Below are 27,000 nucleotides of genomic sequence, written 5' to 3'. Positions count from 1 at the left end.
CAGTTTAATGCTGTCATGAATACAAAAATTAAGCATTAAACTATCTATAATGCAACACCTACGTGCTCCTAATCTGGCCTAGCATCCTCAATGCAAGCTGCAATTCATTTCTAAACCTGACCAAGGTGAAGACTTCAGAAAAGTCTGTGCTAAAACATATTTTAAGCTGCTACTATATTTCAAATCAAAGAAATGCCTTTTTGATAGTTAACAAGTAACAAAAACATTTTAATACAATTACTTTTTTAGGTCACTAAAGCCTCTTACTGATAGTTTTCACACTAGACTGGTATCCAAATCTATCCCAAATGGATTTTAACACAGCAATATGACAAATCATTTCGAGTATGAGTCTGAATTACTCAAGTCAAGAAAATGATTCTTACTCACTCGCTCCCAAGTAAGCTCTTCTGCTGCTCGATCCCATTCCAAAGCATTCCAGTTCATGTCATCTGAGGAGACAATGGCCATTTTTACAGTTGTTAGACTCACCCAAAACAAGATGTAACCACTCCATGCTATGTTTTAAATGAACAAAAAGACTTAAGTGCATAACATTCAACTCATAACTCCCAATAGCTTTTCAGCAAGCAAACGCTTCAGCACTCAAAAGAAATACATGAAATTTGCAAAAACAAGATAAATAAGCTGAAGTGGGAATTTACACAGCTTCTTTGAATTATAACAGTTCTATTTTCAATGGTTTAATTTCTATTTGAAAAGAACTAGAACATTACTGTTTTGAGTCACCTGTTACCTTGTGCTCCATTGTTTGCATCTGCTGCATCTTCTACTACAGCATCTTCTTCATCTTCATTATCCTCCTCTTCTTCATCTACTTGTTCTTCTTGAATTTCAGGGTTCTCGCCTACAACTACATTCTCAGCAGCCGGGTTAGCAGGTTGATCAAGCACAGCGTTTTCAACACCTCCATTTACAACAGCCTGAGCCTGCAAAAATAGGATTTAGTATTCAGTTAAATTGATCAACCCCTCTCTGTACTTTTATCCTGTATATGGAAAAAAAGAATAGTATTAAAAAGATGTTAATAGTGTATTTTTTTTTAGAAAAGCATTAAATTTGGGACCACTAAACCTTTTAAAAGAGGAAGAGAAACATTCAGACTTCTTCAGAGTAGCTGAGGTTGGAAAGGGCCTCTACAGAGCATCTAGTCAACCCACCTACTCAAAGGAGGGTCAGCTACAGCAGGTTGCTCAGCGCTGCTTCCAGTTGGCTTTTGAGTAACTCCAGAGATGGAGACTTCACAACCCCTCTGAGCAACCTGTTCGGGTAGTTGATCACACTTACAGTAAAAAAAAAAACAAACAAACCACATCTGGGTTTTTTTGGTTTGGTTTTTTTTTGTCTAAATGGAATTTCCTGTATTTTAATTTGAGCCTACTGCCTGTTGTCCTGTCACTCAATACTACCAAGACGACTCTGGCTCTGTCTTCTTTACATCCTCCCATCAGGCATTTAAACACGCTGATAAGGTCACCCTGAGGATTCTCATCTCCAGGCTGAATGTTTCCAGCTCTCTCAGCCTCTCATCATATGTCAGATGCTCCAGTCCTTTAATAATTTTTGTTGGCTCTTCACTGCACTCACTCCAGTATGTCCATGTCTCTTTTGTACCGGGGGAGCCTAGAACTGGATAGAGCACTCCAGGTGTGGTCTCACCAGTGCTCAATAGAGGGGAACTCTCTTGATATTATGAAAACTATCATTATATTAGAAAGATGATAATTCAAGGACAACCCAAGTCAGTCATCAAGCTGAGGATCTTTACCTCGGTCTTTAAAAAATTGACATTTATTACAAAAGAAAACAAAATTTTAATTACTCCCCCCTATGCACGTATTACTTTATCATCTCTTCTCCTGCCCAAGAGGCTCCTGTAAGCACTAAAAGGGTGCATGTGTGTGTTGGGGGGTGGGGGGAGAGCAAAGAAGCTCTAACTTCAGAGGTTTCAACAAAACCTCCAACTGCTTTGAGAACAGTGAATTGTTACTTCATGAACTACTGAAATACTTATGAAAAAGACAAAATAAAAGCAAGCTGCATCTTCATTGACTACGCTAATAATTCAGCTTTATATGCACAAAATTATCTTAAAAAAAGTGTAAAGATACAGACATAAGAATCTAAACAATGTTAAAGTTACTTTACAAAAATTATACTATAACAAATCCATTAACATTCCATTTTACAGAACTTCAAAAACGTAACAGTGGTGTCACTGAGTTTATGCAGGAACACATGTTCAACCTCTGCTAACGTACAAATTAAGATACCCTGCAGTAAAATAACATTACTGTTGGGTTCTGATAATGTATTTATTCACAAAATCACATTTTCCACATTTATCATGACCTACTGAGCAGTTAAGTTTTACCTCATTTTGTTGACCAACACCATTGAGTGGCTGTTGCTGATTTTGTTCCAACCACTGTGGTGCTCCTCCATGGACGATCTGTTCACGTAACCAAACAAGGCTGATAAATGCACACAGAGTACATGTTACCACAAAGCAGCCCTGCAAACAGTCAGCCAGTAAGTTCTCCCTGTCAAAGAAAAAGAAAAAAAAAAACCCCAAACATTAATGACAAATATATTTTTGCTAAACTTAGTCATTGTTAACTACCAAACATATCCTCCTAGTACAAATCAACAAATAAACTGGTATTTGTGCAAAAAGCTGAATTTATTTATGTGTCTAGGTGAAGAACATATCTAGATGTAATTTTTATTTAATTTTAAAAAATCTGTTCAAAGAAGGTTTCTTTTAGAAAGGCTGTATGTACCTGTGTACAAATGGTTTTAAGCGCCAAGATAAACACTGATTTGGAAAAGGTTTTATTTCCCTCTGGTTTGGTTTGTGAAATTACTACTGTTTAAACATAAATACTCCTGCAAAACAGGATCTGACTCAGTATGAAAAAAAGCTTCGCAAGTAGTTCAGCAGAAACAATCTTCAAGAATAGCAAAGTGTCGTGGTTTAACCTCAGTCGGCAACTGAGCACCACACAGCCACTCGCTCACTCCCCCCCACCTCCCTGGTGGGATGGGGGAGAGAACTGGAAGAGCACAAGTGAGAAAAACTTGTGGGTTGAGATAAAAAGTTTAATAATTGGAATAAAATGATAATAATAATAATAATACACAAAGCAAGTGATGCACAATGCAATTGCTCACAACCCGCCGACCGATGCCCAGCCAGTCCCCGAGCAGCGGCCCCCCCGGCCAGCTTTCCCCAGTTTATGCACTGAGCATGACGTCACATGGTATGGAATGTCCCTTTGGCCAGTTTGGGTCAGCTGTCCTGGCCGTGCCCCCTCCCAGCTTCTTGTGCACCTCCAGCCTTCTCAGTCGGTAGAGCATGGGGAGCTGAAAAGTCCTTGACTAGTGTAAGCACTGCTTAGCAACAACTAAAACATCGGTGTGTTACCAACATTATTCTCATCCTAAACCCAAAACACAGCACTGTACCAGCTACTAGGAAGGAAATTAACTCTATCCCTGCCGAAACCAGGACACAAAGGAAACACAATAGTCGCTAAGTAAATTACTTGCTACAGTAAAAGGTCTGTTTAAATGGCTAGATGCATAATATTTGAGGGGGGCCAGCAAAACCGCAACCATGGACTTCTGGAGGGCGGACTTTGGCCTGTTCAGGACGCTGGTTGAGAGAGTCCCTTGGGAGACAGTCCTGAAGGGCAAAGGGGTCCAGGAAGGCTGGACGATCTTCAAGAAGGAAGTCTTAAAGGCGCAGGAGCAGGCTGTCCCCATGTGCCGTAAGAAGAACGGGCGGGGAAGACGACCGGCCTGGCTGAATGGGGAGCTCTTGCTGGGACTCAGGAAAAAAAGGAGAGTTTACCACTTGTGGAAGAAGGGGCAGGCGACTCAAGAAGAGTACAGGGATCTCGTTAGGTCGTGCAGAGAGGAAATGAGAAAGGCAAAAGCCCAGCTGGAACGCAATCCAGCCACTGTCATCAGAGACAACAAAAAGAGTTTTTACAAATATATTAATGACAAGAAGAGAGCCAAGGAGAATCTCCATCCCTTATTGGATGCGGGGGGGAACATTGTCACCAAGGATGAGGAAAAGGCTGAGGTACTCAATGCCTTCTTTGCCTCAGTCTTTAACAGGCAGACCAGTTATCCTCAGGGTACTCAGCCCCCTGAGCTGGAAGACAGGGACGGCGAGCAGGATGAACCCCCCATAATCCAAGAGGAAGCAGTCAATGACCTGCTACACCACCTGGACGCTCACAAGTCTATGGGGCCGGATGGGATCCACCCGAGAGTGCTGAGGGAGCTGGCTGAGGAGCTCGCCAAGCCACTCTCCATCATTTATCAGCAGTCCTGGCTAACTGGGGAGGGTCCTGGAAGACTGGAGGCTTGCCAATGTGATGCCCAGCTACAAGAAGGGCCGGAAGGAGGATCCGGGGAACTACAGGCCTGTCAGCCTGACCTCAGTGCCGGGGAAGATTATGGAGCAGTTCATCCTGAGGGCGCTCACAAGGCATGTGCAGGACAACCAGGGCATCAGGCCCAGCCAGGACGGGTTCATGAAAGGCAGGTCCTGCTTGACCAACCTGATCTCCTTCTATGACCAGGTGACCCGCCTAGTGGATGAGGGAAAGGCTGTGGATGTGGTCTACCTGGACTTCAGTAAGGCCTTTGACACCGTCTCCCACAGCATTCTCCTAGAGAAGCTGGCAGCTCACGGCTTAGACAGGTGGACTCTGCGCTGGGTCAAAAACTGGCTGGATGGCCGGGCCCAGAGAGTTGTGGTGAATGGAGTTACATCCAGTTGGCGGCCGGTCATGAGTGGTGTTCCCCAGGGCTCAGTTTTGGGGCCAGTCTTGTTCAATATCTTTATCAATGATCTGGACAAGGGGATCGAGTGCACCCTCAGTAAGTTTGCAGACGACACCAAGTTGGGCGGGAGTGTTGATCTGCTCGAGGGTAGGAAGGCTCTGCAGAGGGACCTGGACAGGCTGGATCGATGGGCCCAGGCCAACTGTATGAGGTTCAACAAGGCCAAGTGCCGGGTCCTGCACTTCGGCCACAACAACCCCATGCAGCGCTACAGGCTTGGGGAAGAGTGGCTGGAAAGCTGCCTGTCGGAAAAGGACCTGGGGGTGCTGGTCGACAGCCGGCTGAACATGAGCCGGCAGTGTGCCCAGGCGGCCAAGAAGGCCAATGGCATCCTGGCCTGTATCAGAAATAGTGTGGCCAGCAGGAGTAGGGAAGTGATTGTGCCCCTGTACTCGGCACTGGTGAGGCCACACCTCCAATACTGTATTCAGTTTTGGGCCCCTCACTACAAGAAGGACGTTGAGGTGCTGGAGCGTGTCCAGAGAAGGGCAACGAGGCTGGTGAGGGGTCTGGAGAACAAGTCTTCTGAGGAGCGGCTGAGGGAACTGGGACTGTTTAGCCTGGAGAAGAGGAGGCTGAGGGGAGACCTCATCGCGCTCTACAACTACCTGAAAGGAGGTTGTAGCGAGGTGGGTGTCGGTCTCTTCTCCCAAGTAACTAGCGATAGGACGAGAGGAAATGGCCTCCAGTTGCGCCAGGGGAGGTTTAGATTGGACATGGGGAAAAATTTCTTTACTGAAAGAGTGGTGAAACATTGGAACAGGCTGCCCAGGGAAGTGGTTGAGTCACCATCCCTGGAAGTACTTAAAAGATGTGTAGATGAGGCACTTAGGGACATGGTTTAGTGGGCATGGTGGTGTTGGGTTGACAGTTGGACTCGATGATCTTAGAAGTCTTTTCCAACCTTAATGATTCTATGATTCTATGAAATCCAGTCCACCGAAACATTTTATCTGCTGAGCTACCTTAACCAAAAGAATGGAACTGCAGGGTTTGCCTTCGATTGCTCTACATTTTGGGTAGTCTTTTACCTCAGATATTATCTCTATACTTTAAAAATCCTAACCTATCAAGTCATACATAACTGTAAAGCAGCAGCAAAACAAAGTTCAGTTAGCCAACTGAAACTAGGATTTCATGCAATGCAAGAGGTACTTAAATTGGCTTAAGCAACCCCCTTCCCTAATTCCAGGTACACCCTCCCACTTGTTTCCACCCTTGCACTACTCCTTGACCACAGTGAGCTTGCTCAGGTAACCAACTACAATATGTTCTTTAAAATAAGTAAGAAATATGCCACCACAGTACTCTGCCATCCCCAACGAACTATCAGTCTGGCTCTCCACGCAGCTGCATGAACACTTGTGCCTGCACAACACAGTGAATACCATGGGGACAAGAAGTCCAAAATGAAAAGATGACACAAGATGCTATTAAAGTTGACTCTGCCAAAGAAATACATGTCAAAGCACAGCTTCACATGCCATTAAAATCTGACACATACTCGAGTCCTTTATTTTCTCCCTAAACTGTAAAAGACACGAGGTGCTCTACGTTCAGTTGTTTCAGATTCTTCTCACAAAAATAAAAATAAAATCTACACTTACAGGGAGATAACAGGAAAAATACTGTTATTAATCTCAAGCAAGCATCTCCCTCCATTAATAAAAATTAATTAAACGTAACATGACCTGATGTCTCAAATCAAATAGCCCAACTGAGATGACTTAGCTGAACCACGCAGGACATTAATTCAAAATTTGCTTGACTTGCAACTGATTCTACTCAAACTGAGTTTCAGTTCCTCAGGTTCAAGATAATGAAAAAAAGAACCAGCCTGAAACTCTGTTGTGTTGGTATTTACTGATTCTTTAAGTAATATTGATTTAAAAAAGACAAAGATAGACAGTATTCAATAGGATATGGTGACTGAAGCATTAAAATCTAAGTGCCAGCTAGAAGGCAACCTGATAAAAAAAAATCCCTATCACCTAAGAGGCTCAAGATGGATAAAATTAAATTCAAAATATGTAAATGTAACAAAGCAAACAGAATGTGACATTAATATTATTAGTAATATATATTAATAGTCTACTGTGTGGCATCTGATTTAAACTGTAGGAAATTAATTTCCTAAGTTAAGTGTAACTTTGCAGCGTAAGTTTCCTTGACATCAAATACAAATCTTAATTAACCAGGGCCCATTTTGTAAAGTCAGTTTTCCATCTCCAAAGATCCTGAATAACAGAACTTCGAAGTGAAATAATTTCTACTGTATACTGTTGGCCATACATCTTGTTATGCAAAGGGTAACGGGCAGCTGCTCGTATAAGATGATGGAAGATAACAAGCATAATTGGAAGAAAGGGACACTAAGTTCCAAAGCAACCATTTTCACGGTAATCTGACTAGAAAAGTTATTTGTATCAAACTGTTTAAGTACTTACGTTGACAGAATATCTAATGGCAGTGTCAGTAGTGAGCTCACAGAGCCAGTAAACAAGCACTTGTAGATACGACCTGCGTGAAGAAACAGAAGTGTGGTATAAATTCAATTTTGGTTATAGCCTCACTTGGAAAGGACCATAGGTACCCTCTTTTCACCTGGTGCCCTAACTAAATTTATGACAAGGAAAAAAAAATCTCAACTTCCAGTGAACTAACAGAACTTAAGACCATACAAAACCACATGGAACAAAGTTGTATTTATTTTAGCTGAACATTCTTGACAAAATATACAGTCAAAGTGTAAGAACTGCCATACTAGGTTAGACCCAAGATTCATCTAGACCTGTCTCCAGCACTGGTCACGCCAACAGATGCCTAAGGAATAATATGGAAACAGGTTAAAGATACTTGCAGCAATACTTCCTCAGTACATTCTCATATGCTTCATGCAAAGCAGCTCAGTTCCTGTGCCATAGTATCTCAGTGCTAATTAATCCTTGATGGATTTTTTCCCCCCGTATAAACTTTTGATATTATGATATCTTGTAGCAAGGAGCCTCACCATTTCATTATCTGTTTTAAATAATTGTTTTATGGATTATTACTTGATGCTAGTTAATGTTAGCTTTTTACCACGATTCTTCAGTCACATAGTCTTAAAAGTAGGTTATCAGTGTTTATAGTCTACTTCAGAAAATTAGGTTCAGATCCATAGGAAGATGACACAGATGCTCAGAATAGCATGAGGGAAGAATTAAGGCACCCATACCCAGAAATGCAATTCTTAAGATTCTCATTCCACCCTTTAGGCAGGCATAGGTACCCAAGTATACACTGGCACACTATGGTTTCTGGGACCTAGAATAAATAGCTCAGTTATTACCTCTTGGTTAAACCTTATAAAAAGTTTATGTTTCTACATCTCATGAATCAATCCACCAGAAATGCCCCAAAGGTCTACTGTTTATGCTCATCTTATATAAGACATAATCTAGCACTTGGAAGAAGTTAACACTTATACCCCCAGTGCAATCCACCTCTCCCACTGAAGTTCTGACATTGGGCAGAAAGTAATACAAAATAGTAATACAAAATTCAAAGGTCTAGAGTAAGTTAGAACACAAGAGACAATGGCTGTAGCAGATCTAATGAAAATGTTTGGTCTCATTGTAGTCAGTACTACTTCCACATTTTATACTGAACAGTCACTGAATCAAATTTAGCAAGATGATACCGATCCTCTGCTGCCAGTGAGTTTCAATAGTTTGCCTCTGCCTAGTATCTAGCTACATGGTGGGGGAACTTCAAAGGGGCAAGATACCACTGTGAACTCTGCCAGGCTAAAAAGGTCAAAGAATGCAAGCCTCATAACTCCTGATTACACTACATTGGTAGGAAACCAGTGTAACAAAACTCATTGTGAGATTTTATGGAATAGGAAGGGGATTTTATTACACAAAATCTCTAAGCAAACTGATCTCTATGCATTTCACTTGCTCAGTCTCCTACAAGCACTAAGACATGTATGCCCAAGTGGTCTGGACAGGATCACTTGCGGGCAACACTGAAGACAAAGAACATCAGCTAGTAATCCTCATCATATCTCTTGATTCTTCTCCACTGGCATTTACGAACTGATTTTAGACTTGCCTTTCATACTCTTCATGACTGGATGCCATTTGGGATCTTTGCCTCATTGTTTTGTTTCATCCCTCTTAAGCCTGAGGCAAAATTCACAGTTCTTCTGTTTTCCTTATCTGGATATCTTATAACTCCAACCCTGTTCTTCATCTTCTTGACACCTTATATTTAGTCTGTTGGTTTTTCCTCTTGATTTGAATGAAATCACATATACAGTGCTCTTTGGCAAACAGCAAATACTCCTTTTAGCCATTCTTCTGCTGGTTCTTCTGATGCTCACATACACAATTCCACTCATACTTTACTCATGCCAATTTAAGTAGTTCTGTTACACATCTCTACAATTTTAACCACTACACAATTACATGAAACATGTATACAACCATTCTCTTGGCTATAGAAGCTATAATTGCTTTTATAATAAAAAGCTATATTGCTTTTTTTAAAAAATGGTAACTGAATCACTCCATAAAAATACATTCATGTGCCATATCGGTGTGTGAACAGTGATTTCTAAAATTTGAGGTAAAGGAAGCACTTCAGACAACCCAACTCCCACTCTAGCATTTCCTACTGCCTTAGTGTACACATTCACTTTACTCAGTGTGTACACCTCTTTCTTACCCCACGTACTGTACAGGTACCTTGGGTATTTCACTCTAGGAACCATGCAGCTAAATAGAATTATCACAGAGAATAAAACCACTTTAGATTAAATTGGCCCAGTTAATCCTACTTCTCTGAACAGATCATAGCAAATTGTATAACTAGCTTTTTTCATCCACTAATGTAAATATGCTTTGTGCTAACAGAATAGCAACAGCATATCAGAGCCTGCTGGGATTAGGCTGAGGGTATGCACAGAGAGATAAATTCCTTTTACTCAACTATATAAGATGGGTATGCAATAAAGAAGTGAAATTACAAAAAAAGAATGTAGAATTTATCCCACAATGGGATAACTGCATGATTAGCACGTTAATCTGGAAGACAGATTTATTCAACCATACATCTCCTTTGGTATGTTTGATGAGTTTTTATGCTGCACCTTTTTCTTCCAGATATAAAATAATGAGAAGAATACTTCCTTGTGAAGCCAGCCACACAATTATGTGAGCCATATGACAGAAACAGGGAAGGCAAAAGATTACACTAAAAAGTATTTATGTATTACAGAAAATTAAAGATTACATTAAAGGCATTTAATGTAACAAGACAAGACCTACACAAAATCACATCCACGAGACAGATCCTGACAGATTTCCAAAGTAAATGGATTTTTCAAGGTTTGTTCGACTGAATGGCTCTATCACATTGGATATCTTCCTGTGCAAATATGTTGCCCTTCACAGTACATTAATTCTTAAAGGAATCCATAAACAGGGGTACATGTACAATGTTAGAAACAGAAATTAAGACAAAGTAAAAAAAACAGTCACTCATAAATCAAAATCATAAGTCAGTTATGTTGGCTTAGTAAATGAGTATTAAAAACCAAAAATGACATTTGTAAAAAACAAAAAAACAAAAAACCCAGAACTAAGTTGTAGGTGGTGACTTCTGGTAACATTTCAGTATTACTGAAGAGCCAGCATCAGGTTTTCAGACAGTTATGAAACATAACTACCTTAATCTATTGAATATGATTTTGCTGTCCTTTAGAAGTTTTAGTAAGAAAAGTGTATGACATTCGCATTTCGAAAGACAATGGTAGAAAACCAAGATTCATCTAAAAACCCAAGGAAGAAATTTAAAATATATTTTAGTTTCAATGTAAATCGTTTACTCCATGCCCAGAAAAGCTCTTTTTCTTGCACAGGAAGGACAGGCTGCAGAAACAGGATCGCTCTTTTACAGCTGATGCCAGTATTGTGCTATTCTCAAACTAAGCCAGTGCCAGCTACAAATAAAAGCACAGAACATATTGACAAACTGTCTAGGGAGATGCATTTACTGGCTCCCTGCCCTTCTGTTCAAGGGGTATATTACTGTTTGTAAAGATGCACTTCCAATCATTTCCGTGACTGAACACTATATCCCTTTCGTCTTTTTTCATCTTCTCTATATTTTTAGCTTGTTGAAACATCAATAGTTCTCTTTCCATTTATATTTGAAAAGTGAATTTCAAACTGGATACTACAGTAATTTAAATGTGTGCTCTCTTTTTCTGTTCAATTCCTTTACTACTTATAGTAGTAGAGTCTTACTAATTAATTTATGTATGACTATAAAGGAATTTAACTTTTCGTACCAAAAAATGCTGCACTTTCATTTATAGATGGTTAGAAAAAAACAGGACAATTCTTCTAATCTAATATTAATATATGATATCAAATAAAAACTTCCATGTAGATTTCAAAGACGATAACTGAAAAGAGGCATTTTATTGGAATAAGAAGTTTAAAAGCCCTTTTATGCATTTTCTCCTATCTCTTAACACCTTCCTGCATTGCACTACTGGCTTAAGAGTCAAATAGCTAGAACCTCCAAGTGAAAATAAGTGAAATAATGTCTTTGAATTTATGATTTATTTTATTAAATAAACCAACAATGGTTTCACAAAACTTTGTTGCAGGAAGTGACATATTTTCCTGCCTATAAGAGCATTACAGTACAAAAAATTAATACTTACATGCAGTAAGAGGTACTACTCCCAACCATGCAAAGGCCACAAGTGTATAATGAAACCAGTATCGTATTGCTGTGCCAATACTCGTAACCAGTCCAGCAAAGATGTCTTGGATTGGAAGCCGTGAAGGCATATCTGGGGAATAAACTGTGTAGAAAAGGCACTTATGAAACAGTTCTTCCTTTAAAGAAGCATTTATGTAAAAGTCCTGCCAACTACAAAATGCTTGTATTTGACAAAAGCTTACTAGAAGAATAAGCATATTTTATAGATTCCCAAGAGATGACCCCAAACAAATAACAAAAAAACTTCACATCCACATATTTGTTACATTGTGTACTGAGTGGAATGGGAAAATTAATAAAATCCATGCTAGTTTTTGACTTAGAGAAGTTTTCTTAACAGCTTTATCAACTGTAAACTCTGATTATCTCAAAATAAGCTCAAGCCTGCAAGCAAAAGCAGATTCTAAATTCAGTAGCCCTCCCACTTAGCACTACCTCAAAGATACCCCTGTCTGTTACTTATAAACCTAGTTCAAGGAAAGAGCACAAGGAACAAGAGCAATTAGCAATTTTGCATACTGTCAATTTGTTTGTGCTAGATAATTTAGATTCCACTTGCTATCCAACAGCACAAAAAAAAAAAAAAAATCAGCAAAATGAAAGTACCACACAGACAGGAAAACTGAAGGGAACTGATCAAGTATCTACAGACATTGAAATTTACACAGAATGACTTTTACTTTCAATAGATATCTTTTTTCATACCATGCAAGATTTCTTCTAAGGTCACTCCTATTACAGAATACGATGCAAATCTCTCAGCCTGTATAGACATTTTCATAATAGTACATTTTCTTGACTTTTTAAATTCAACAGCTATATATTACATAAACCTATCTCTACTCAAAAGCCAAGAAAAACAGCAACAGGCCTTCTTCTTTTGCAAACAATTAGAAAACATCTACCTCTAACAACTTCATTACATTTAGTTAGCTTCTACACACTTACATGGATGCCAAGAAGTGGTAATGCACAGTATCGATAACAGATTTGAATAAAGAAGATAAACTACAGTTAGGAGTTGCACAGAGACATTGCTGCCTGTATGTTTATGTTGGAAACAGCTGAGCTTGAAGACTTTAACACATTTAATTAATGGACTATTTTTTAAAACCTCACATACTTTTAACTACATAAGGGAACTCAATTTTTATAAGAACTACTAGAGACAAGTTTTCCTTCCCTCTCATGGACAATCCTTTGACTTAGAACTCTGAGAAACACAGCTTCATGCAATCTATCTGCATCCCCCCTTTTCTCTAATGAACATCCCTGCTACCTTTACCTACATTCCTAATCATCCTTTTACTAATCTCAGAGAGGAAGCCTCTATAGGGGAAAACCCCTCTTCTCTCCAGGGTTACTTCCGTAAGTTTCTGTATTGTAAAGAGAACTCCAGAACATAGAAAAGCAGTATCAACATGCAGGAGTAGCCAAAGAATGTGGAGAGTTTGGTGCATTTCAACAACACGTGGATTATATTTGACACAAAGTAACAACAAAACAGCAACCATAAGACAAATAGCAACTGGTTTTACATTTCAAAGGTTCTTAGTTGTCAGGTATCTGGCAAGGAACTGGAATTCAGAAAAAAGGGACTAAAAATATAACACTAGGGAAGTGTAGCTGTGAAAACATAGAGCAGTAAATTGAAAGCAGGACAAATATTTTGACACTGTCTACCAATTTACAATTTTCTTATTACAGAAACCGATTTAGTATACAATTTGGTAGTACCATAGAAAATGCCAGTTGAAGACTTACTAACGATCTCTCAGCTCACACTGAACAAACATTCTGGAAAATTATGAGAGGAGACAAGCAGACCTTTGTTAAGGGTTCTACAAGAATACGTACCTAGAGTATATTTGTTACACATTTATGGTATCACTCAGACAAAATTGAACTCAGCAGATACTTTGCAGCTTATTTTTTTCATTTAAAAAAAATATTTTGATCAACACTTTGGAACTGCAAAAGAGGCTACAAGGAAAACTAACTCTGCATTAATGATTTATTTGTTAGGGGGAAGTTGGGAGGGTTTGAAATTAAAAAAAAAGCCATCTTTCAGGAATTACTGAACACTCACACAGGGGACTGTAAATAAGGATGCCGCCCCCAACTCAGTAAAGCTGAAGTGGTTATAAATGTTAGCACCTTTACATACTCATTTTTCTAAAGGCTTTAGGATTACAAGTGAGCATTCAAATAAATGCACACTCAGAGAAGACAAGCTGCATCCCCCAAATTCTAACAATTTGGTGATTTTTGATGATTTCAGGAGCTGGGGGTGCAGGGGATGGAGGGGGAGACTGCTGTTTTTCTTCTGCTTTGCCACACCTCAAAATACATAAAGCTTCTACCACTAGAAGCTTTATACCATGATGATAAGATAAAGTCCTTCTATGTCCTACAGCATTCGGGTAGGTGAAATGCAAAAATTCCTAGCATGACAGGAACCCCTGGTGTGCAAGCACACTGCAGCACTGAAGCTTGCTGTCAGGGATTTTCCCCCACTTGTGCCTGTCATCTACCACTATTTTCTCTCCACATTCCACCCCCTTTTATCCACTCCCTACTACCACTGTGAGGCCTGAGGCTTTGACCCCTGCCACCGCGGTATACATCCTCTTCATTCCCTTTCACACACTTGTCCTCCTCATCCTTCCTCCATCCCTTAATTCCCACCCCAGTAATCTTTCCTAAATCAGCTTGAGAAACCAATTTCCTGCATTATTTACCGTAGTTCCTCCAAATAAAAATCGCTCTACTAGAGGCCAATTAAAGCCATAGTTTTTTCTATTACAGCATGAAATTCAAACAGACTTTGGCTGAGCATAAGGGAGCTTTCATAGCTTTAGTTCAACTTCTTTGAGCTGTCCAGGCCATGTTTGGCTGGTTGTTTTATGGGGGTGGGTTTTTGTTCCACACACACCACCCTCCCCCATAAGCCTAACTTTTTCAAGAACACAAGTATTAATTTTGCTTCTCCAAAGCAGACAGCTCAGGACAAAAATCTGCTATTACACTGACACAAATAAGGTAGGAAAAACACAAGGCTGTCTTTAGAAATTTTACTTCTCCTAGAAAAAATAAGGAAGAAAGCAGACAATAATGATTAGTAGTTTTCAGGGAAACAGTTTGTCAATAGATTTCAGCTGACAAAAAAATCCAGAACAGGAAAGTGGAAAAAAGTTCCCAGTGCTCTATCTTACCAAAGTGATACCTTTAAGTTTATTACAGGAAGCTTTCTCATCATTCCCATTTCCTCAGAGGCTATTTAGTACAAACATCACACAACTGTACTTTGAAAAACACAATAGGGACAGACAATCTGCTGAACCTGAACGCTGTAATTCCCACCAAACTTACAAAGAAATAAAACAAACTCACACTTTCAATTTAACGTCTCTTTCCCAATCTTTTCAAAGTACAAAAACTTAATCCAAATGAAAACAATACTGTCTGCACAATTTCCCTTGCAAGGAGATATGAGAGATATTTAGTCACGACATGGGCAGTACAGAAAGGAGCTCTCATCTGAGCAGTACCTGAGCAATAACAGGGGCTTTTTTAATACCTGTATGTTCTGTTATGATAATGTAATATGTAATGATAATTATAAACATTAGCAAACCTGGATAGTCTCAGACTTCTTTTATTGCTTGTATTAAAAAAAGAAAAAAAAAGAAGAAAAAAAAGAAGGAGCAACATCAGGAGCACTGGTACTCTCTGTAGTTATAAATGCCAGCTGCACAACAGAAAAAAAAAGACCAATACAGAGAGAACACCAGGCTCTTCCTAATCCCGAAATTCTCTTGCTCCTCTTTCCTGTTCCAGACCAGCAGTAGAATCCCTGTACAAACCCACCTCCGCAACGAATCATCAGCAATGTGTAACTAGTCCCAAAGCAATGGTCCAGGACTCTCCCTGTCTCCTAAGGGCTTACTCCCAATGAATGAGAACAGGTTGTACAGGTTTAAATATGTTTATCTCCCCCATTTATGGCTAGTTCCGCCACAAGGTAAAAAGTGGATGCTTTCTGAAGCATGCAAACATTTGCAGAGAAGTCAGATATATGATCGTTATGAACTAGTATGAAATACAATGGAAAGTTATCCGTAATTTTCATGTTACTGGCTAGCAGCATTTTGAAAATGCAAATCTTCCCCCTAGAAGGAAATAAAGATCCTAAATGTATTTTCCCGGTTTATGTTACACCTACAGATTTCATGCCTCCCACGAGTCCCTTCCTATGGTGCATCATCTTACTTTTCACTGAGGGAAGCAGAGCTGCAGAAAGACACTAGAAAAGCAACACCCTTCTGACATATGCTGTATCAAAAAACCCCTACCACTATTTATTATGAAGGCTCAAATTTTTTTAAGTCTTATTTTTCTCCACAGCTGTCACAATGCAACTGGATCCTATTTCATTTCTCACTCTTTTCTCATACAAGTCAGGCTGTTTATTTGCCCAACCTAAACAGGTGCATGCCTAGTGTGGAAGAAAGCAAAACATCTTTCTTTGATTAGGTAAAACTATCATTTAGCCTGCTTCACAGAATCTCCACGCTTACAGTCCTCTTACCCATATTTCTGTTTACTATTACACTTGCAAGCCATTTATATGCCACCTCAATCATCCTTGTGTGCTGATCATGAAATTGACTATATAATTCATAAGTAAAAACTGTGTGTTTTATAGCTCATGGGTTAAAGCACTGGTTTGGTAAAACAGGGGTTGCGAGTTATTCTTTAGGTTGGACTAGATGATCTTCAAAGACCCTTCCAACCTAAACCATTCTATGTTTCTGTGTTTTACACTCTTGAGATATACACAGACTTTACTCCAGACTGCTAAGGTAAAAGGAGAAGGAACGCTACCCCTTCTCATGCAAGCCACGGATCTAACAAAACATATGAAGACACTCATATGTACCTCAACTGCATGTTTACTCCACGCCCTGGAGCTGGCAGCAGACATGTTGAATTCTGTGCCAGCATGTAGTATTTTGTTTCAGAAGTTTATGTTTTTCCAAAACTAGTCTTTCTAGAAATGCTGAAGCTATGGACTACTGTGTTAAAGTTTGTCAAAATGAACAGGTAAAAAAATTAGCCCATTATATCCTTCAATAAAATCTTAATTACTTCGAATGACGGGCCCAACAAAATGGGTCACTCATTCTTACAGATCATTTTGTACAGAATTAAAGATCCAAAAGTCTGGAACTTAATAAATTGTTACTACAAACAACGTGCAATTACTAAGCAACGGTTTTTGCATAAGTTACTTAAAAATATGAGTATATAATTTAATATTTTACAATTATGTCAGAGTGATACTCATTTTTCTTTGCCTTAAAAAAATCTATAAACCACGAACTCTTTCACACTGAGCTAGATATGCTAGTCACATCCAGAAGGTTTTAAGATGATCAAAAAACATATCAAGGCTTACGGATTAATTAAAAAAACCAAACCTTAAGTATTTAACGTGGAGAATCTCAGTGTGCTATAGGATAGCTTAGGAGCTCAATCATCCAAACAATTCACAGGAACACAGTTCCTGATCCAACAAACTTTCATTATTAACAGTTACATGTGAACAAAGGTGGCAAGTAACAAGAAAGAGGAAGAACAGTAACAAACCAGGATTACAACAATACAGTGAGTTCCAAGTGCATGCAAGCCTTGAATTAATAACTTTGCATGCATAAATCAAAAGCTTATTTCAGATTATAATAATTTATAAACTGAAGAACATCCTACCCATGCGGCTTCCTTCCATTTTACAATCTTTGTATTAACTAAGCTTGTGACATCGTGTCGACCACTTACTAGCAATGCAGCTGCTTAGGAAGCAGAGGGTGAGCCCATCCCAATCTCCAGCTAAAGATCAGGTTAGTCTACTTCCGTATTTGTATATTTATATTAATGTTATCTTCTACAGAGAAGTTTTGAAAACTATCTTCTCTTGGGAAATACAGCCTCACCTTCTTTCATGGGTCAGTGGTTATGAGTTTAGTGTGACATCAAGAAAAGTGCATCCTAGCACTTGACAAAGGAAAGTGCATATGTGGGGAGGAAAAGAATATAAAGTAGTTGCTCTTTAAAAACTCAGAAAGAAAACATGCGAGTTAAAAATGAACAAGCACCTTGACATAATTCAAAAAAGTCCAAAGCTTTTTTTTCTTTTAAACAGTTGCATTAATTCATAACCTGAAGAACTGAAGAAAAGGAAGGAATTTTAAAACATGTAAAATTTAGCTTCAAAGTGTGCATTTGGAATTTGAGTCATTTGCCTACATGACTAAACATTTTTAGAGAATGATGTTATTATTCAAAAGAAAAATCAGTTCCTTTGTACTCCTGCCAAGATGCAAGTTGAACCTTCTACTTTCCTTCCTTCCTTCCAAACAGTAACTAACCTAGTAGTTCAGGTGCTAAAGAAGTCACAAGATGTTACAGAATTTAAAGATAGTAAAGGACTTAAAGAATATATGCACTAGGAATATTTTATGAATAATCCATACACAAAAAGTTATACTAGCAAAGGAGCATTTTTGACAGAATGACAGCAACAGCCTTAACAAGCAAACCAAACTAAACTAAAAGGGGAGTTGCTGGTATTACTGCACTATTATTCTCAACTTAGTGCCTGTCCATTGAAGCACAGATAGTAATTATGTACATGCGTTTATCCCACCACATCCCATGGTGAATTAACTTATCTGAAAGTGCTTTAAACCTGACATGGTTATAGGCCAGATCCAACTTCGTTTTGGATGACTGGTATATACAGCAATCCCATCTCTGCCTTATCATTCTCTCTCCAGCACCTGTGACACTTTCCCAGCTCCCACAACCAGATCCAGCTTCCAGACTGGACATCCAAATTATCTTCCAAATAAAGAGGGATAAGAGAAGCTAAGGAAACCATAACTGTGTGAGTGTTGGGTTTAAGGGAAACAATGAAACAAGAGACGCTGGGTAAAGAGGGCTGGAGGAATCTGTGCTAGGTACCCGACATATGCTACCATTGTGTGCAGCCTGGTAGAAAAAAAGCACTGTGCAATGTGGAAAGCCAAGAAGAAAACATTATCAGCTGAGGGTGCTCAGTCTGAGGAGTGGCCACTGTGTGACAGGAGGGTAAGGAGACCTTTGCCAGAGGCTGAATGTGGAGGCTGCATACAGGGAAGAAAGAGGTTCCCTTGTTACCAATTTCAAGGCTCCTACGAGAAATGGTAACTTGTTAAGCCACAGTAATTCAATTATGTTTTCTCATGTGTCCGTAATCTGCAAGTACATTACAAGCTGTGCTGGTAACAGCTGTCAGTCAACGATTAAAATTCTGCAGGAACACCTCTGTTGATAAGGGCAGTGAATAAGCTTTCTAGTATCAATAGTAACACACATATAAAGTGCAGCTCATTTAGAACTTCTCATCCTCTTTCTTCTATATCCTGAGGAAAACACTACACATTTTTGTCTTTTTTTTTTCCCATACAAAACTAGAAAGTTCTTCTTAATAACTAGTAAATCACAGAAATGCAGTTTTCTGGTCTTGCACACTAAATTCCGTAGAGGACCTAGGAGCAGAATGCAATTTTGAAAGTGGCTAATTCGCTTGTAGGGAGCTCCAGAACTGGGGATCGCTTTTAATTTGCAAAGCTTCCAAACAGAAGCAATATAATGCCTTTTTAAAAAACATTTAACAAAAAACCTGCAAGCAGATGACATCTCTCTTACATTTCTTATACATCTCTGTAGCATTTAAAAATAATAACCTGAAAGCGCTGCTGTGATCAACATAAAACATGCTGTTCTCCTCACAGTGGTAAGACAGAGTTAATATTGTACATTTCACTGCTGATCATTTAAAAAATGGTCTAATGTGTTTAATTAATTGTTGGCAGAAATGGAAAATTCTGAGGTTCATTATATAAAAGGAAGGTGGATTACAGGATTTTTGGAACAGAAAATACATAAACTAAACCATCTGGCTCCTCAGTCTCAGTTTTCTCTACCAGTGTACAAAACTAGTAAAGTACACTTTTCATGCTTCTACAGTGCAGACACTCGCCAGTTTAAAAAACTTTAAATTATGTATCTGCACCATGAAGAACCAAGTTCAGCAGCTGTAAAGAATAAATCAGCACAAATAAATTTAATGAGAAAAATACGTAGCACAAGAACCACTTTACCTGTTCAACAGTCAATAAGTTGGCAATACTAAATAACGAGCCTAGCCTGCCACCAAGCCAAAGGACCTCACTTATTTCTACTACTATCGGTTAAAATGTAATTAAGAATCCTCTGGGAACTATATAAAGATACAGTCATTCTTCACCATAAGTTGCCTAACTTCTTTAGTTGAATCTAACATAAAAGGCAATGTAGTACTGGGTAGTTACTGTATCTTGACTGAAATGCAAGTGGAATAATTATTATTTGCATTATCTGTCAAAACCATTTGAATTGAAACTGACAGAAGTCATGTGGTAGTGTTACAGTTGGATAGTTCAAAGGTAACTGAAAACTGGTTTTCAAATTCAAATTTTGCTGTGGTTTCACCTTAACATTCAGACTTCCAAACACTCAAATTTATCAATGAAGCTGAAAACATGTGATACGCTGTAATATTAGCAACAGAAGAATGGGACTGAGGCAGTGAGAAAAGGTACAGAATGATACTACTTTTATGGCTCACATAAGATTATGAAAGAACCAGATTATCCATTATTTAAAGAATTCACACAGTCTGCAATAATATGCATAGGAACTGCAATTCAAACAAGAATATAGAAGTTAAAACACGAGCTTGGATCTATCATGCTGAATGAAAATGTAATCACTTCATATATACTAAGAGGGGAAAAAAAGTAGTTCTGAAAAAATAGGAGCAGTAAAACATACTTACTTGGTGTGAAAGCAAATCTGTGCTTACATAATTCACAGTATTCTTTTCTGCTGTGTTTAAGCCACTGAACTAAGCTGCAATAAAAAGTGATCACATTAATACATGCTATTACATCTCTCCGCCTTATCCCTCCATTAAGGAAAACACACCAATTCTCTGTTTTCAAACATAAATCAGTATATTGGTACTATCAAGCAGGACTTAAATTAGCATGTTTATTAAGTCCATTTAGGCTACCAAGTAAGTTTCAAAAAGTGAAAAAGGTAAGCTGACTATGAGTAATAGCGACTCTTCAATTACATCACTTACATTATTGATAAAGTACATTCTTTGAGTACTTTACTGAAAAGACTAATAACTCAAAGCATATATCCTGACATGGACACCCACCAGCAACACCAATCCTTATCAATATTTCAAGATATGACACATGTGCACACACCTAAGGTTTAGAACTGTTGTATTTGTGAATGAATGGCTATTAAAATACCATCAAAAGGACTGTGTGCTATAGACCAGAATTAGTTTTCACTTTAGCATTTCCCTGATCATACAGCCCAAAATGACCAAAAAGTACTAGCGTATTTTTATTTCTTGCTATGAGGTTAGATGTTCTTTTTATTCACAACTATAAGTGGGAAGAAAAAGCCCCAACATACTGATTTTTCTGCTTAGTTTTCATAAAGCTGAAATATGAGTGGAACTGTAGTACTAAACACAAACAATTATCAGTACTTTCTTTTCATATATAATTACTAAATTCTTTGTGAACTGTCATGAACCATCATGTAAAAAACATCAAAACCGCTAACACGTTTCTGCTGAAAATTGGATTTTCTTACTAGTTAACCTGAAGACTTAGGAAGTATTGTTTTTAGAACATGTTAATGTGTTTTATTAAAAAAAAAAATATTAAGAAACCCACAAACACAGAACTCACCATTCCTGATGAATAAATTTAATACTGCCAGTACACACACACGGATGATAGAGGGGTTTCTCAGGAGTTCCTTCAGACCGACAGACTCTGCATATATCTGCTGACAAGAATATAAAGCTTAAACACTACTGCTTAAAAACTCAAATTTACAAGACAAATTATACAATTAAATTCTAGAAACTTTGCCATATAGCAAAATGAAGCCAGAATAAATTGAAAGAGGATGAAATACAGATTTCATCTGATGCAAGACATGAAGACTGAGAGATCACCAGAAAAAGCAACAAGAATGTTATCTGCCTGATCATGTTATAAAAAACCCCAAACATGTAATCTTATATCTTTAATATTTCTAGGAAATAGACACAGTAAAACTACATGCACAGGTGCTCTTTGCCTAAAAAAGTTATCACTAAACCAACATATAGATGGTTAAGGATAATCTTCCTGAAAGCGGAGACTTTGAAATGGAAAAATTCCATTTGAGTTTTGAACAAGTTAAAGGGAGGCTGAGCAGAAGAGATTTACTAATGTCCAACAATGACTTAAACACGCCATTTGCTACTCTTGAACCTAACATGGATGTTCCTTGGTGCTCTTGGTGAAAGGGGAAAAAACCCCGTCGTAGTAAACAGAAATAGGTATTACTTTTGAGTTTGCTACCTGAGTTGAAAAAGGCCATCCACTTAGCAGTCTACAGTCCAGTCACAAGAGGGAAGACATTTTCTATTTCTTATTTCATAATTTCAATAATACTTCAATAGGTCCTGCACCTTCTTTATTCTCTATTTTTGACATTTTCTTACAACTAAAGATTGCAAGATGTTTTGTTGACAAAGGAGCGTAAACCTCTCCCTCTAAAGAAGAGATGTCTGTTTTAATACCATTTGGTTATCCAGAGCATTTAAACACACAACCAAATATAAATAAAAATCAAGTATTTTATTTGCTTATTGACAGATGTGTGGTATCTTCCCTTTACTCCTCCTTTAATACCACTGTACTTTTACTTCTATTAAAGTAAAATGAACATAAGATGTCCATTTTTATAGAAGATGTAAGTTAAGGATTTTCTCTTTTGTTAATTATTTCTCTATCAACCACCATTCAGCAAATCTGCAAGAGTGGAACAGATACACATCAGAGATCTTTGTTAGAAAAATACCAACTTAAAGTACTGATGTAAGAATACTGAAAATATGCAATTTCAAGTCTTAATTTCCTATCTTCTTCTTGGTTGACATCTCCAAAAGTTAATATATTTCTACAAAAAGTTCCAAAAGGTACCAAACATTAAAATACGTATGTTTTTCTACAAAGAAGTCACAATGTGACCATATCGATAGTTCACACAGTATTAGAACAGTTTCTACACATAAAGCATAAGAATTCAAGTGACTCCAAAGAAAAAAATAATTTTACATCTACGAAAGAGATTTGAATTCGTCCATGCAGGCTGAAAACCTAGAATTAAGAGAAACATGTATTCAATACCACATCAATGATGCTACAAAGAGACATAAAGAGTACTTCCATCACAGCCATATCAAGCAACGATGTATCGCTGCAAACATCAAGAGCCCCTGGTTTCTCTGCCGACAAGAACAACCAGAACCGCTACTTCACGTAACAAATGATTCTTTTATCACAGAGAGTACTTCCAGATGGCTGCACAGGACAGGTCTCTTCAACTGACAGGCAGGACCTACCCACTAGCTGTGGCGTGCCCACCTTCCTCCAGCATTCCTTCGAACAGAGCTATTTCACTACACTGAGTTGACAACTCTGTATGCTGGATCAGCCTCAGAAAGGGTAAGACAAGCAACTAGAGCCAGCACAAGAAACAGGATGTGAAACTGCTGCTTTAAGAATACTCTCTGGCACCAAAGAAAGCAAGTTAAAAGCATACTGTTCTCTGAAAGACCCCCATAGCTTTCTGAACCCACTCATTAATGGTCCATTGGCTTCCACAGCAGACTGTTCACTTTTTCTCAAGACTGTTGGCGAAAAAACCATAATTTGCTTTACTGAAAGCAAATGAATTCTTTATTTGGAAAAGGATTTCCTCCATTAGCTTACTAAAATAAGTTAAACCTAAATTTTATTTTTTCAAAGGCTATGAGAATTTCTAGATATTCCCACTTGTTTTATAAATCCAAATAAACATATTTGAGTGTAACAATCTGGACTGTTAAGCAGCCAATCGTTTCAAATCAATAAACCCCGCTGAGGGTCAACATGTAAAGCTATGTACCTTATGACCTACTGTCACGTTCAGAGGGAATTCCACTGTGTAATAGACGCTATTTTTCTACTTGCACACACACTTTGCATCCTGTTTTTCATGGATGTGTTTTGGAAAGAAGGCCCTTGGGTAATACAGTTTTTTGTTCCCCCAGAGAATGATTCTCTGCCTATCACTTCTCTAACTGAATGTTCATCGCTGTAATATCCAAAAGTGAAGATTATGTTATTTAGCAACAAACTGATTTAACTAGAAAGAAACAGAAGTACCCCTCATCAGCAAAACCTGGTACCTGGTGCTTTCAGGTGCTATAGAGAAGCAACTCTCACATTCATTCCCAGGTGAAGAAGCTGCCACTTAGGTCTGATCGTTATTACCCTAAACTGCCTCTCTTATCCGAGCTCTCACTATCCAGTTAAGTTTTCTATCACCACAATACAATTCAGTGAGCACGAAACACAACGGCCACAATATCCTTAACAGGCTATCAATAGTTAGGAAAGTCTGTCTGACACTTTGTAGCAGAAGTTCAGGCACACAGTAACATTACAGCACGGATTTCCTCTTCCTTAAGGCACTAACGCAGTCTTTCCTGCTACTAGTGTTTAAAGCTTTCTAATCTTGGGAAGTCTCTTCAGCGTTCTGGCAAGTGTCATGAAATTCTAATAGTGGGAACTGAAGTTTGAAACTGTAGAAGAAGTTGTAACGTTCTAGTGGTATTTATGGAAAGTGAGTATATAAACTAGTTACTTTCATCCTACTACTCAGAGCTTTTGAGGGTAACACTGATAAGACTACAATATAGTGTCTGAGGCTACAGGTATACGTGTTTGTGTATGTTTACACACACACACACACACATATATATAAAACACCCCAGGAAAGCCCAAATTCCAAATGCAGAGTTTAACACCAAGGTTTAAAGGAGACGATGCCTTAAGATGTAACTAACAGCCCCCTCTTCTTCCTCTTCCTGGTCTCTCTGTTCACCTACTTAAGTCCTGTAAAAGCAGGTATGATCAAAGTCTACACTGTTAACAGCCTGTAACAAATCATCAACTATGCTGTTTGAATTAAATCCTCTGAGATGGATTGACCAACTACTGGAGCGGTGGGAACTCAGCTGGTCATTTCTGAGTATCCACTTCACAGTTTGCAATAATCCAGGTTTTCTGGGTGACCAGAGGCCAAGCAATCAAAGTTTCACTTTGTTAATTTCATTAGTGTAAGTAGCTGTTGGTCTACAGAGGCAGGACAGAGCTGCAGCAAGCAGTTTTGAAAGTTGTTAGATTTTAAAAACACTGATACTTGATAAACCAAAGTACTGGTTTATCACAAAGTACTAAAGATGTCTACAGCACAACCCAAGGGATATTTCTACAAAGGTGCTGTCTTATTTCATCCGGTGTTTCATGTTTTTCCAGCTTTTTTTCTTTTTAATCTTCTCAAGCTGGAAAATCAAGTGCCACTAGATAAAAAGCTACATTCAAAATGATGCCAGAGTAATAAAAGCCAAGACACAAAACACTTTACTTGGAACTGTCTTGCTACTGCAATATATACGTGTAGTTATTCCTTAAGATGACAAACAAAGCTCAAATACCGCAAGAAACATAGCACATCCTTTATTTATTTGGGTTCACGCTACAATGTGAAGTCCTGGTTTATGAAAATTCTGCATTATCAGCTTCAACTACATAGTTCCTCAACATTATCTGAGCAGAGCAAAAGTGCTGACGAAACATACCCACATTTGATCTCGTAAAGCAGTACCCATAAAAATAGAAACTACACGTTAAAAAAAACCAACCATGATTATGACCTCTTTAACAACTACTTCTTTAAAATGAGGTAAGTTACTATGTATTAGTCTCTCGTAGAAGAGACAGAGAAACATGTCAGTTCCTGCATCGTTTTACTATTTCAATTTTTCAAACAGATTTTCCAGCATACATAACAAAGTTAACTTTGCAAAAGCAGCAGCAGCAGCTAAAGCTGCTATTACTATTCAGCTGAAAGGGGAAATTTAAAACTCGCTAAGTTACAGGACCGGGTATGACAGCGTCTGGCGGCCAAGAGAAAACTGGACCCGGCGAGGATTTTGCACGACTGCGGGCAGTCCCTTCTCACGGCCTCTTACGCCGCCCCAGTGCGAGCATCCCGGCTTCGGCTTTCCGCGCCGGGAGATTCCCCTTCACAAAACCTCTAACTCGTCCCCGAGCCCCCTTCTCCCCCCTAGCAAAGCCCCAGCCGGAAAAGAACGCAGCCGGTGGAAGCCTCCGGCGGGTCCCCGCCGCCCGAGGCGGCTAGGGCCAGCCCCGCGCCGGTGCCCCGCGCCGGGGTGTTACCACAGCACCGCCCTCCCCTCCCCTCCCCCACCCCCCCCCCCCACGCAGCGCCCGGCTCCCAACGGCCGCGGTTATGTAAGGGGCACCCGCGTGCGCACCAGCCCGCGCGCCGCCGCCGCCCCCCTCCCCCCGCAGGCGGGCGGCCCGGCAGAGGAGGAGCGCGCGCGGGGGTGGGGGCGGCGGCCCGGGCACCTGCAGCCCCGGTACGCGAAGCCCCTCCGGGCGTAAACAGCCCCCGGCCCGCCCAGCGGCTACCGGGCCCAGTGACGCGCCCCCCCCCGCCCCTCCACCCTTCGAGGCAGCGCGGGCAGAGCCCCCGCTCGGCCGGGGGAGGGGGGCTAGCGGCGGGCGCGGGGCGAGGGCGCTACCTTCCTCGGCGGTCTCCATCTTGTCTGGCTGACGCAGCGCCGGCCGAGCGAGTGGTGTGACCGCGGGGGGCGGGGCCGCGCGGATAAGCCGTGCGGGCACCGTAGAGACCGCACCACCGAGCCGGCAGGGCTAGAGCGCCGCTCTCGCCGCGGGCGCCGCCTGGCGGGGGTGGCGGGGCCGGGAGGCCCGGGGGCGGTGGGCCGTGCGGGGCGGCGGGGCGGGGCGGGCCGTGCCGTGCCGGGTCGCGCCGTGCCGTGCCGGGGCGGGCCGCCCGGCGTTCAGGCTGGCAGCGCGACGGTCGCTGCTGCGTGACTGCCCCCTCCGGCAGCGCCGGGCCCTGCCTCTGCGGGCGGGAGCGAGCAGGAGGGGGAGTCGGGGCGGCAAAGGGCGAGCGGAACAGGACGGTTGGCGGCCATGGAGGCGCCGGCGGCTGCAGAGGGACGCGTCCGTCCTCTGGGCGGTGGCCGTACCGGGAAGAGCGCGGAAGTCAGGCAAAATACAGCTAAAC

At 40.0% G+C, this 27,000-nt stretch overlaps 1 protein-coding gene across 4 annotated transcripts in view; it reads right to left on the bottom strand.

The window, feature by feature from the left end:
- MARCHF6 (membrane associated ring-CH-type finger 6) overlaps positions 1–26,562 on the bottom strand; it is a 57,107-nt gene extending 30,545 nt beyond the window's left edge. For 2 of the 4 annotated variants that reach the window (XM_076330332.1, XM_076330335.1), the window contains exons 1-8: positions 26,492–26,562; positions 21,531–21,627; positions 20,591–20,664; positions 11,606–11,749; positions 7,332–7,404; positions 2,396–2,564; positions 758–950; positions 391–452 (exon numbers count right to left, since the gene is read on the bottom strand). In XM_076330332.1, coding sequence (XP_076186447.1) covers positions 391–452; positions 758–950; positions 2,396–2,564; positions 7,332–7,404; positions 11,606–11,749; positions 20,591–20,664; positions 21,531–21,627; positions 26,492–26,510 — 831 coding nt within the window. In that variant the 5' untranslated portion in view covers positions 26,511–26,562. Of the gene's footprint in view, positions 1–390; positions 453–757; positions 951–2,395; positions 2,565–7,331; positions 7,405–11,605; positions 11,750–20,590; positions 20,665–21,530; positions 21,631–26,491 lie in introns of all 4 variants that reach the window. The other 2 variants (XM_076330331.1, XM_076330334.1) reach the window with 1 other exon arrangement.
- Positions 26,563–27,000: the final 438 nt, after the last annotated feature.

Source organism: Aptenodytes patagonicus, chromosome 2 (assembly GCF_965638725.1).
Source record: "Aptenodytes patagonicus chromosome 2, bAptPat1.pri.cur, whole genome shotgun sequence".
Classification (NCBI taxonomy): domain Eukaryota; kingdom Metazoa; phylum Chordata; class Aves; order Sphenisciformes; family Spheniscidae; genus Aptenodytes; species Aptenodytes patagonicus.
This window is presented reverse-complemented; position numbering and strand designations above follow the sequence as displayed.